This window comes from Littorina saxatilis, linkage group LG12 (assembly GCF_037325665.1).
Source record: "Littorina saxatilis isolate snail1 linkage group LG12, US_GU_Lsax_2.0, whole genome shotgun sequence".
NCBI classification, from domain to species: Eukaryota; Metazoa; Mollusca; class Gastropoda; order Littorinimorpha; family Littorinidae; genus Littorina; species Littorina saxatilis.
The window spans coordinates 30,696,986-30,710,461 of NC_090256.1; the positions used below are offsets into that span (position 1 = coordinate 30,696,986).

Below are 13,476 nucleotides of genomic sequence, written 5' to 3' on the forward strand. Positions count from 1 at the left end.
ATATTCGTTAATGTTCCTTTCAAGATACACATTTTCAGAAAGCGACCAAGCACTCTCGCGTACAGGTGCACTGGGGTTGTGCAGTGCGGATCTTGCGTTTGGGTGACACCCGTCTGCAGCACATTAAAGTTAGGAGTATGGGAGACAACTCCAACTGACTAAGTCTTGCGTCTGCTTTTGCTTTCAGTTCGAGACATTTTGACGAAGCTCACTGAGTTATGCCACATTAGGGTCAAAAACAGGGGGGAACACGGCAAGTGTCATTCTTGAAAATGAAAAAATTCTGACGTCCTATTGAAATTTCTGAAAGCGGTCAAATGTTCTATTGATGCTGAAGAGCAAGGACATTTGTCCTATAGGTATAAATTTGTAGCAACATCCCTGCTTATGGTGCAAAGTGTGCTGCTCCAATTCAGCAGGAAGTCAGTACAGTTTTTCCTTTGGGGAGAAAATTTTTCACTATTGCCTCAGTTTAGAATGAAATGAAGTGTCCACACTGGATATGACATTGGTTTATTCTTGTTAAAAGTATCAAAGCTTCACATACTCTGTAATGCCCCACCTTTATTTTGCAATATATTTAAGTTCTCAGTCAAGAGGACTTGAAAGTTGAAGTAGTTTTTTCTCTGTGAATACCCCATTAGCCATTTAAATTTAGTTGACCGGCACGGTTGGCCTAGTGGTAAGGCGTCCGCCCCGTGATCGGGAGGTCGTGGGTTCGAACCCCGGCCGGGTCATACCTAAGACTTTAAAATTAGCAATCTAGTGGCTGCTCCGCTTGGCGTCTGGCATTATGGGGTTAGTGCTAGGACTGGTTGGTCCGGTGTCAGAATAATGTGACTGGGTGAGACATGAAGCCTGTGCTGCGACATCTGTCTTGTGTGTGGCGCACGTTATATGTCAAAGCAGCACCGCCCTGATATGGCCCTTCGTGGTCGGCTGGGCGTTAAGCAAACAAACAAACAAACAAATTTAAATTTAGTTACAGCTTTCATTGGACATCGCTTAGTCACAGAGGCTATAAAACCTCATTCAGTCCTTGGAAATTAGAGGTTTAAATCTGATGTCAGAGAATGTTCTCTTCTGTTTATTCCTATTTATTTTAAGTGTTTTTGTCACGCTTACTATTTCTGCCGGTTGGGCCTTTGAGTGTGCAGCAAAATGTCTCTACTATGACTATGTCTGGTATGGACTCAATAAAGAGGTACACTCCCCCTCCTAAAAACAATAGTGATTGTTATGGTAACATGTTGAAGCAAACATATAGGGTAGGTACATCATCTCCATGGTAACTTTTTTTTGTTTAAAGCACTTAAGTGTTGTAAGTCTATGGCCAGTTTGTTCTTTCTCTATTCTGTTTGTGTGTCTATAAAAAAAAAACAGAAGTTCTTCACAAGAAAAAGTTAAGAATCGGCAGAGGAAAAAATAGGTACGGTCATATAACCGCAACCACATAACATTTTGTTTTACACCTAAGTGGTAACAGACTTACTTGCCTATCAGTTTCTCAATGTACATAAACATATTTCCCAAATCAATCAGCCGATTTTAACAAAAACTTGATCCAATGCAGAGCTGAGTCCACACTATCACATTATTAATTTAAAGGGCAGCTGTCGGGTTGCCTCGCCACAAAAATACGCGGAGTCGTTTGCAAAAATGCATTTTAAAGATTTCTGAATAGATTCAACAAAAGAAAGTTGATTTGGTCCACAAGAACACACTTTTATTTACAGGTTGAAACCATAAGAATGTGTGAAACTTGCTGCTAGTACTCACAATCTGAAAGAAAGCGAAGCTGTTGGCGGGTTGAAACGAAGTGAAATCCGTGACGGACAACTCTGTCAGTAGTAGAAGTGCCCACGCAGTGTTAGCCTCTGATCGACCTTGTTTGACGTCACTTGAGGAAAGAGGAATTTAGGTAAACATCATCATACTCTGGAAGGTATGCATGTTTACTGATATGAAAGCGCTGTTACAAAGTGTTCACTATCTCAGTATCTGCGATTGTCCCCCCCCAAATTAAATAGTATACTTTCATAAAGTTTACAATTATGATACATGTACTGTCATAAGAGTGTGTATGTCTGTCACATAACAAAACAAAAAAGAAGCAGTTACTGAGTTATCAGTTAGAACAATGAAACTTGCCATGGAGACACCTCGATAATGACCACTTGTCCAAAGGATCCACGACGATTTAAACAAAAATCATCTTCCTAAAGCGACCACCTGTCTATGTATTATAATGACTGCCCTTGGTCGGTCCCTTTGGCGGTTGTTACACTTACAGACAGGTTCAACGACATCTTTTCACCCTTTTGCACCACTACTCTACTGATCCTCACCAACATATGTTGAGGTTTTTGAATGTTTTTATGCACCGCTGAACACAGTTTATTGGTCTGTCAACAGGGTTTGGTCGCAAAGATGTTGTGGAACACCTGTTGGAGAACGGTGCCAATGTGCATGCGCGTGACGACGGTGGCCTCATCCCTCTGCACAATGCCTGTTCCTTCGGACATGCCGAGGTGGTCCAGCTCCTCCTACGTCACGGGGCTGACCCAAACGCCAGGGACAACTGGAACTACACCCCTCTGCATGAGGCAGCTATCAAGGGAAAGATTGATGTCTGCATAGGTCAGTAAAGAAAGGGTGTCTTATGTGTGAGAGAGTGTGTGTTTGTGTGTGTTTATTTTCTGTTCGAGATAATAAGAAATTAATTCTTGAGAAACTTTGACAATAAGTTGAGCACTTGCATTGGCCTTAAAAAGTCTGTCTGTGTCTGGTGGATAAAAAAAGAAATGTATGCTTATTTATTAGTCTCAACTGCTGTGTAGCTTTGCATCAAGGGTGGAAACCACAGCTCTCCTTCTGAGGAAAAATCAATGTGCTCTTAGTTGGTTTATCTTTTGTTTTGCACCGATGTGAAGCCGTTTAGCCTCCCTTTTGATGCATTAATTTTGTGCTTATTAATTTCTTGTTGCAGGTAATTTTTGAAGGAAATGGTTAATGTTAATCGGTGCTTATTGTGTTGTTGAACAGTGTTACTGCAGCATGGAGCGGACCCCAACATCAGGAATACAGATGGAAAGACCGCTCTGGATCTTGCTGATGCCTCCGCCAAGGTCGTCCTTACAGGTCAGCTTGACATTTTGGCCTTTTTCTCGACAGAATTTGCTTTATAATGTGGAACTAATGCAATGTCTTGGATTTACAAAAAAACAAACAGGGACTGATTGATAATCAGTAATTAGTTCTCAGTTGCTGGTGACTCTTATAGTTAAATCTGTCAGCAACTAAGTTTCAACAATGTGTGATCATGTGCAATATTATAACATGGGGGGTAACTGACTAGCAAGTTTGTGAATGTTCAGAAAAGTTAACATGTATTTACTTCAGCATGAAAACTGCATAGCCCAACCATCGGTCTGTCACTGACAGAGACAATTACATTTTGTGGTTCAGTGTTCCAGTTCTCTTGTTAGTGCCGTAAGGATGACGCAATCTCTGTCTGTGCAGGGGAGTACAAGAAGGATGAGCTGTTGGAGGCTGCTCGCAGTGGCAACGAGGAGCAGATGATGGCTCTGCTCACACCGCTCAACGTCAACTGCCATGCCAGCGATGGCAGGAAGGTAAGCAGTGTCTACAAAACATTCTTGCATGCAGATATGTCTGATGCCGGGGAACAAGCTATTTGATTAGTTTTTGTGTACTTCTGTGGAGTATATCCCTTTCGTTGTATGTCGGATGTAAATGTGTGTCAGTATTGGTCACCGAGGAGACATATCTAATACCATTACAATTGACCTATTGTGTTGTTGTTGGCCATTTTGTGTATGTTTCCTTTTGTCCTGGTACCAATAGCAGATTTTTAAGGTTATTTAAAATTTAAAGGTACACGCAGCCTCCCATAAACCATCCGTTTCTGATCGCTGAGCTCCCCGAGCCTCTACATACAGTACTAACATACTTCCATTTGAACGCTCACCGAACGGGAACATCCTGGCTGCTTTCCGTTGAGAATGAGGCATTTTCAACAAATTTATTTTGTGCAGTCAGAACGTATTTACCATTAGACAAATCGGAGGCCTCTTTTTGGCTTTAAATCGTTGTGTAAACCATTTGAGGCAGACTGGGCCTTTAAGGGCAGACACCACAGTGAAAAAAGTGATTTTTTTGTTCCCTGGTCATTTCGGTTTTCTTTCTGATTCTGGATTTTGAACCTCTTCTGGTTACTCTGATGTACTGATATTAGATCAGAATTAATCATAAACGGTCAAAACGGCTAAATGAACAATGTATGTGTATGCAATTGTGTATTGAACAAACACAAAACATCAAAAAAATGCGTATGTTTGAGAGGTGAATGTGAGTCAAACACATCGTCAACGGTGGTCACGTTAGCATGACTGGAATGAGTTGTCTTTTCTTTGCTACAATCAGTTCATACCGCGGACAACGGGAATTTCCGTTTACAGATTTCGCGCCGTTAGTAACAGCAACTAGAAGACATTCCAATGAGCCGAAGACAACCGATGAAGATTCCGGGAGATTCCGTGTGAACATTTTTGTCTACTGACCAATCGAATCGCGGATATTAAACTTCGTTTATGCTCGGTCTCGTTCGGTTCGATTCGGCCTTCCCAGAATGCAATATTCTTGATTTCCGCCAGGTCTCGCCAAAGGCGATGTGAAACATCTACAGCTGCGATTTTCCTTGGATATCTTTGTGGAAACTTCAGTTTATCACACGTTTTGCCCGGATTTCAGTGCTTGACACGCAAAGGAGATAATTATCGACTAAAATCAGATCAGTTGCAGAGGCTGGCGTGACAGAAGTTTAAAAAGAAAGTGCGAGTCGATAGTGTCGTCTGCTATTGCTACGAACGAATCGGAAGATCAAGTTTGTGCATTCTTCTTCGTCCAGAATGAAAATTGGCTGGAAACTATGCTGCTTCCCTTGCAACAGCTGAGATGGAGCAAGAAATCACCACCGGTGGTGTACGTTTGAAGCACGTTGCCATGAGTGTTTTGAGCCACGACTTATTTTAGAGTTGCGGAGCGGAATGCGTACGGCAAAAAGGACAACACGGAGTTTGCCATTTATGGCAACGAGAAGGCAGACCCTATATCTTTTCTCTTGAAAAAAGCAAATAAACTGCTTAGAAAAAGAACAATCAATACAAAAATGACTATGTTCAGCCATGGTGCAACTTGCATCTCCTGGGAAATCTGGTGCAGTGAATACTAGCCCAAGCAGAGCAGGGAAGATTCCAAGCAGCTGATAAGCAAGATGGTAGTAGGTATGTATTTTTTTCTTCTTTTGACAAACATGTAGAAGTTTATATATTTGTTTGGTTTTGAGTGTGTGTGTGTGTGTGTGTGTGTGTGTGTGTGTGTGTGTGTGTGTGTGTGACTGTTTTATGCTGAAGAACAGAATCTAAGTAACAACACCCTGATGCAAAGAAACTGAATAGGATGCAAATTTAGTCAGTTATGTGCTGCTACTGTGAAGCTTGGTTGTCACAAGGTTTGTCAGTGTTGGGGCAAAACATCTGTTCTTTCCTCATTTATTTTCTCGAGCATATTATATATAGCTTGCTCCTTTGATCACAGTTTTCTTGTGGCTCAAACAAACATGCATTCACATGGCCCAGTGAGTGAACATTGCTTGTGGTCATACGTCCCATGCAGACCATATGGTTTCTGCATGCAATGTATGTGCAATAGCTGTAAACCAGATCAGCACTGCCTAATAGTACCATTCACATGATTTGTCAACATCTTTTTGTTCACTGCTTGACTATCAGCACTGACATATGCATGCGCCCAAATATCGTGTTACCATGTATCACAATATTAGAATACCTTTTTTCAAATGTGTGTGTAAGGGGGGGGGGGGGGGGGTCATTGTTGGGAAAATGTGAATAGCAGTATATGAGTTTGTCATAGACATATATTAATTTTGAATTTATGTTGTCTCTACAGATGCAGAAGCTGGAGAGGAGCTTCCAAAGTACCCATGGCATTGCAAGGCAATTCACAGAAGTCAACCCAAATATTGTAGTATAGAAAGTAAAGGACACTGTCATATGACTCCCTGATTATTCAAAGCAAGTCCAAAAGAGGTCCAAGATAAAAGGCTTCACTGATAACAAGTTGGGAGTTATGGATGGGCATACTTTACGCAGCGTGAACATAACGGATGAGAGTTGATCATTGTGACCTTCGAACAGTTTCCTTGGTGCTTGCAGAACACTGGGTGTTGTTATTTTAAATTTTGTTGAATTTAGTTTCTGTTTTTCTTGTGGAACTAAGCAAGACTTGTTGTTTTGTTAGTGTTGTTTTGTTACATGTTTCATAAACGTTTGTGTACAAAAAATACATTTTCTTCGCGTTTTGTGTATTTTCTCAAAACTACTTTTTTGTCACTTCAAAAGCCTAAGGCTTTTTTTCTTATGAACTTGCGTTGTTGAAACTTTGCATACATCTTGAGTGTGTTATTTTGCAGAAACTGATAGAGTGATTTCTTGAAAAAAATATTTATTGAGAAGTTATACCGTTTTGGGGGGCGTTTTTTCATGAAACTCAACATCACTCACTTTCATCACTGATATTTTTTAAATGACTTGAGATATCAAAAAACGACTCTATCAGTTTCTCGGCATTGTGCTAAAGTATAAATAACAAGCATCAAAACAAAATTTCATGCAGTTTTAAAAAAGCCTTAGGGTTTTAAAAAGGGGCAGTTTGGTGGCCATCTTGGATTGCTACCATGGCAACCGATGGTCCAAATTTTTATTTTTTTTCATTTTCTCAGGAGATGGACTGAGTACTTAAATTCTGAAACATTTGTTGACCCAAGAGTTAAGAAACAAAAAAAATCACTTTTAACACCAGTGCCTCCCCTTAAAGAGATGTTAAGGTCCAAAATCAATTGTGACTACTTTGGTGGCAAAACTTGACAGGGTTGTTGTATTTTATGTTACAGTCTACTCCTCTACACCTTGCGGCAGGCTACAACAGAACTCGCATTGTACAGCTGCTTTTACAACATGGAGCAGACGTCCATGCCAAAGACAAGGGGTAAGAGGAGTTACACAAATACCTAAAGTGAATTGAGCGAGTGAAATGATGCGCATTTTTATGAGGAAAAACAAATTTCTGTTTTGTAAGAACAGACAATAAAGTATTTGTTCTTGTAAAACCATTCAAGCTTTTGACTTAACTTGCTGCTATATTTCATTTAGTTACTTCGTTTTTGAATAACTGCTGAACCAAACCTGCTGTTTTAAAATCACTGAGTATAATCTTCATATTTGTCCTTGCTTTTAGACAGGATACTCTTTGTGCACTGTTTTGTATGTCCTGATCTTCTTCTTCCCGTGGGGGACCGGATCCAATTTCTTGGATGTTTTGTATGTCTTGATCAATCTTGAATTCTTGTTTCTCTGCAGAGGTCTTGTACCACTTCACAATGCTTGCTCTTATGGACATTTTGAAGTCACAGAAATGCTTCTCAAGGTAAGGATCATTGTGAAAGAATGGTTTTATGAATTTGTGTCAAAAAACAGTTAAAAAGATATTTATCTGTGCTTCGGGTTTTTTTCCTTGATAATCAAACTTCTTTGATATTAGAATTATTTTGTCATTAAAGAGTATTTGTATACAGATTGCCCTGTATTGCATTTAGATTATTGTCCTGTTTTTGGATTGTGAGCATAGATATAACTTGAAAAAGCAAAATATATGTCATCTATTGCACTCATTGTTTTTGCCGATGAGTATGATGTTTACGTCAGGGTTATAGTTTGATGATCCCATTCTCATGATGCCTTCATTGTTTTTGCCTATGAAGTTTACGGCAGGGTCTTAGTTTGATGATCCCTTTCACATGATGCTTTTTTTTTCATGTTTGCAGGCTGGAGCGAGTGTAAACGCAGTGGACCTGTGGCAGTTCACCCCTCTGCATGAAGCAGCCTCCAAGTCTCGTGTTGAGGTGTGCTCCCTGCTACTGGCCCACGGTGCAGACCCCCACCTTGTCAACTGTCACTCCAAGTCCATCATCGATGTGGGGCCAACCAGAGAACTGCAAGAACGCATCCAATGTATGCACATGCCTTGTTTTTCTTAGTTATTTGCTTTAAGAGTTTATTTTTTTGATCATGCTTGAAACTAGGAATCTTTGAATGGAGAATTTGAAATAGTGATCTGGAAGGACAAATCTCATTCGAAATGAAAGATCCGACAAAAGTAGTAAATTGTGCCATTGTTACTTGGGGAAAGGTGAGGGTGAACAAAGCAAACAAAGAGATCAACACAAACATTGGACTTGAGATGAGCTGTGGAATTGACAGAGAAACGACTTCATTGAGTTTTAATGTACTGTTCCAGGTTGTAACAGGATGCTTTTCATCAATATTGATTTCTTTTTAATGTGTAAAGGGGTACTTTCCATAGAAGAAGCCAAACAGGTACATGTGCTTCATATTACAAAGTTTTGTGAACAACTGTTATGATGTGTCTTTGTTTGTCTGCAGTTGAGTACAAGGGTCATTCCTTGCTGGAGGGAGCACGACAGGCAGACCTGGCTCGGGTGAAGAAATACCTGACTGTGGACATCGTCAACTTCAAGCATCCCTACAACGGAGACTCTGCCTTGGTGAGCACTTTACGCTTTTACCTGCACATGCAGACCTGTCAACCCCTTCCAAGGCCAACCTGTACTAATATGATTAAAAACTGTAATCAGGGCAACAATCCCTTACACACTCCCAAAAAATGAACACACGCAAACCTGAGTTCACACGCAAGACTCGCACGACATAAAAAAGAAGAAAGACCAGCTGGTAAATACTCAACATTTATTGTGTATTCATAAAACACATCTGATTTAGCATTAATAAATTATACATACAACTACTGTAAAACGCACCCACACAACTACTACTGTCCACTGACCAGGAAAAATCACAGTCCAGTCTCACCTGATCACTTTAAGCTTAAATTTATAACACAGTCACACCCACACAACTACTACTTTCCACCAGGAAAAATCACAGTCCAGTCTCACCTGATCACTTTAAGCTTAAATGTATAACACAGTCACACCCACACTACTACTGTCCACCAGGAAAAATCACAGTCCAGTCTCACCTGATCACTTTAAGCTTAAATTTATAACACAGTCACACCCACACAACTACTATAACTGTCCACCAGGAAAAATCACAGTCCAGTCTCACCAGATCACTTTAAGCTTAAATGTATAACAGTCACACCCACACAACTACTTTGTACTACTGTTCACCAGGAAAAATCACAGTCCAGTCTCTCCTGATCACTTTAAGCTTAAATGTATAACACAGTCACACCCACACAACTACTTTGTACTACTGTTCGCCAGGAAAAACCACAGTCCAGTCTCTCCAGATCACTTTAAGCTTAAATGTATAACACAGTCACACCCACACAACTACTTTGTACTACTGTTCACCAGGAAAAATCACAGTCCAGTCTCTCCAGATCACTTTAAGCTTAAATGTATAACACAGTCACACCCACACAACTACTTTGTACTACTGTTCACCAGGAAAAATCACAGTCCAGTCTCTCCAGATCACTTTAAGCTTAAATGTATAACACTGTCACACCCACACAACTACTTTGTACTACTGTTCACCAGGAAAAACCACAGTCCAGTCTCACTAGATGAGTAGATCACTTCAAGCACGACACTTGTTGTAGGTAGCAGTAGCTGACTTTGCCGTGGCAAGCAGATTGGCTGTGGTAATGGTTTCATGGCATTGGTTTGCGTCACATCTTCTTCCGTTGGAAGGCGGCTGTCTCGTTTCTGGAAATGTTGGTTCACAGGCTTGAACTGTTTCGAACGAATCAATGATTGTTTGTGTACCGCCGTTTCAAAATGCTGCTTCAAGTCGTAGTGACCAGAAGCAGCAACTTTCACTTTGATGTGCGAGCCACATGGCACGCACAAACTGTACTCCTTTCCCTTGTCCGATGATCGCACGACACCAAAGTACGTTTTCTCCCACTCCGACATGTGCTGACCATGTCCGGCTTTCTTTCTTTTCTTCGCTGGCCTCTCCATCTTCAGTTGTAGCACGAAAAGTGACGTGAATCGTTGTCTGTCGCTGAAGTAAGTTGTGAAAACAAAGACCAAATCTCGCGACACGGAAGTAGCGGATTGGGCCACAGCGCCCTCTATGATACCTTCTGCGCATGCGCACAAGCTCAGTTACAGTCTTTTTCTGTTAGTTGTTGTCGTCTGCTAAACAGAAACGAATCTGATGATCGGTTTCGAATCTTTGTTCGGGTTTTGAATTTTCCCGTACAATTTGGTTTACCCGTACAGCTAGGCGTTGTACACCGTACACACCAAAATTTGAGTAAATCCCGTACAAAATACTGGAAAACCGTACAGGTTGACAGGTCTGCACATGGTGTGTGCATAATGCAAGGGGAGCAATTCTGCTAAGCAACACTATCAGCTGCCAATATGGTCAGGCATTATGCAGTGACCTGGCTTGGTGATTTGATATACTTTTTGTCCTTGGGGAATATCCTCAGGGAAAATTGAGCTGCTATCCCCAGGGTTAGCGTGCAGTGACAGAGTTGGGCAACCCGATCTCGTCTTTTTTGTCCTTTTTCCTGCATGTGTATGTTTGTGTGAGCCTGGGATATTGTAAACTGGTATTACCCAAAGGCAAAAGGAATACACAGAACAGAAACTGGTCACTTAGTCATGATAACTGTTCAAACTATGTTGTAATTACAACCCGGCACCTTAATTATGATATGAAAATCTGCCAAATGCAATCAAAACCAGTAGGACTGATGTGTGGTCTTTTCTTTTCCTGTATTATTAAATAAAAATGCTCAAAATATTGGTTATGTCAGTGTTTAAGGACATTCTAGAATCTTGTTTACATTAGCTCACTTCATTGTAAATTGTGTAGAGTCAAGGAACATTTGGGTTGGAAAGGGGGAGGGGGAGAATTACAAAGTACTATTTTACTGATGACACGAGGGCAAGTTTCTAATCAATATTGGTCTTTGTTTTGTGTTTCAGCACTGTGCGGCGGCTTCACCTTTCCCCAAACGTAAACAAGTGGTGGAGTTGCTGGTCAGAAAGGGAGGCAACCTCAACGATAAAAACAAAGAGTGAGAAGCTTAATTTTGTCTGTTGCTGGTATGAGGAAAAGAACGAAAGCTTGTTGGTGTAGGTTTCGTGTTCAATTTGTGGACACTGGTTGGTGGTGTGTGTTTGATTTAAGTGAACGAGGGTGGGAATTTATTTCAAGTGAGTAGCTCAGTTGGTAGCTGTGCTGGCTTCAAAACCAGTTGTCGCTTTCAGCTAGGGTTCGATCCCAACGTTCGCCAAGGGAGCTATTTTCCAGAGTCAATTTTGTGTCCGAACACCCCTGTGTGTACGAATGTGCACGATTAGGAACTCAAGTTTACAGTGAAAGTCTCAGGGCTTGAAAACAAGAATACATGGTCCACACATGCAGGGAAGAAAAAGAAATTGGGTAGCACCGCACTGTATGGCAGCTGGCTTTCTTTCCCCAGTAAGAAAGCAGCCCAAATGTCAATGAGGGTAATCTCGCAGGACTTTACGAAATCTTATCCTTATCCGAAAGTGTGTGTGTTGACACATCTGTTGACATTGATGCATGTTTACATGATCAGTTTGCAGTCTTTATTCTAACACGCTTTATATTTCTCTCTGTGCAGCTACTTAACTCCTCTCCACATAGCGGCAGACAAGGCTCATTACGATGTGATGGATGTCGTCCTCAAACATGGAGCTAAGGTCAGGAATGGTTGTGTCTAAATGTTACTGTGTGTGTATGTTTTTCTTTTGAAAGTAACTGGACCCCTTTACCTGGTATAACGTGTTCTCCATTCCTGTTTGTCTAGATAAATGAGGTCACCTTTTATGTCTGAGAAAACAGTTGCTTTACCAGATGATGCTGATCCACAGTAAATCACACAGCATTCATTCAAATGAGGCATGGATAGTCAAGTAACAGTCAACTCATTTGTAATTTGAATGCATGTGGGAGTTGTAGCTGATGAATGCAGAAGAATCGGACAGAGCCAAATTACTGCTGAAGGTGCATGTCATGTTAAAAACATTATCAGCTAAATCAGTGTGCAGTACAGCTTAATTTCTTGAGCTGGATTGGTTCTGTTGGTGCAGCAAAATAGAGAATTTATATGACGGAATGCCACAGTGATTGTATGCATCTGTCTGTGTCACCATTGTACACAGCATGGTTTGAACCCACAGGTGAACGCATTGGACAGCCTGGGTCAGACAGCGCTGCACCGCGTGGCACAACAGGGCAACATGCAGGCCTGTCGCCTGCTCATGTCCTACGCCATAGACCCCAGCATCGTCTCCCATCAGGGATACACCGCCGCACAGCTCGCCACGGACAACATCCAGAAATTGTTGCAAGGTTGGTGTTTTTGTTGTTGGATTTTTCGAGAAGGTATGAGACAGAAGGAGAGTGGGGGGGGGGGGGGGGGGGGGGGATGAGAGGGAGAGAAAGAAAGAAAGAGTGATAATATGAAGTGATTGAAAAAGAGGGACAATGGAGGCTTATCGATGTTCTTTTGCATCGGCAGTCAGTGAGACAATGAAACTTGTTTGAAATCATGAACAACTTTGCCATCATTTTGGCGAAATTGCCAAACTTTTTTTCACTGTAAGAGAAAGTGATGCCAAAAAACGCACAAAGCTTCAATAAAATTGCTGAAACTCTTGCTGGTGAAAATATATTTTAGCAACATCTTTGCAAAAGAAAGGAGAGGAAGGAAGAACAGCAGGAATGGAGGATTGAGTGCTGTATGAAATTCTAGAGTCTGAAATAACATGATGGAAAGCATTCTGCATTATCCTGTAAAAAGGTGCTTTCTTCTCAGTGTTCAATGAAAAGATTTGAAAATGTTATTCATGAAAGAGAATTTGTATGTTTTGCAGAGGACCCTCCGGTGGGTGGCACAGACATAGACCTGCAGCTGTTGGAGGCAGCAAAGGCAGGGGACATGGAACTGGTCAAGGTAAGGAATTGGCTTCCAGGCTATTTGTGGTTAAACCTGCAACTTTGTGTGTGCAACAGTGGAATTTTCAAACTATTGGCGTAAACCTACCTGCTTTGTTAAGTAAAGTACCAGTTTTCTTCAAGTTTCGGTTTTCTTCAGCGACTAGTGATGTCTCTTGTAGTCGCTTGGTGTTTGGTAGCAATGAGTTGGGGGTCATGAATGACACTTGATTTACTATGAAAATACAACTGAAAAAGTTAAATATGCTTGCATGCTGAGTACTGGTAAAAAAAATATTTCCAAAACAGATCAACTGCTAACGTTACATAACCAAGATTCAATTTCGATTCAGTAAACTGGTTGTCAGTTCAGACCATGAAAAAACAACTTTTGGGGGGA

General features: G+C 41.1%; 1 protein-coding gene and 1 long non-coding RNA gene across 2 annotated transcripts in view; both read left to right on the forward strand.

Annotated features, from left to right (window-relative positions):
* LOC138981726 (poly [ADP-ribose] polymerase tankyrase-1-like) overlaps window positions 1-13,476 on the forward strand; it is a 33,209-nt gene that overhangs the window by 4,985 nt on the left and 14,748 nt on the right. Inside the window, exons 2-12 of the mRNA XM_070354790.1 lie at window positions 2,416-2,640; window positions 3,046-3,141; window positions 3,523-3,635; window positions 6,995-7,089; window positions 7,461-7,527; window positions 7,925-8,111; window positions 8,544-8,665; window positions 11,096-11,187; window positions 11,761-11,839; window positions 12,320-12,491; window positions 13,016-13,095. Coding sequence (XP_070210891.1) covers window positions 2,416-2,640; window positions 3,046-3,141; window positions 3,523-3,635; window positions 6,995-7,089; window positions 7,461-7,527; window positions 7,925-8,111; window positions 8,544-8,665; window positions 11,096-11,187; window positions 11,761-11,839; window positions 12,320-12,491; window positions 13,016-13,095 — 1,328 coding nt within the window. The remainder of the gene's footprint in view (window positions 1-2,415; window positions 2,641-3,045; window positions 3,142-3,522; window positions 3,636-6,994; window positions 7,090-7,460; window positions 7,528-7,924; window positions 8,112-8,543; window positions 8,666-11,095; window positions 11,188-11,760; window positions 11,840-12,319; window positions 12,492-13,015; window positions 13,096-13,476) is intronic.
* Window positions 4,134-6,387, forward strand: LOC138981725 (uncharacterized). The gene is made up of 2 exons (XR_011460701.1): window positions 4,134-5,306; window positions 5,992-6,387. It is a non-coding gene; the product is annotated as an uncharacterized lncRNA (long non-coding RNA).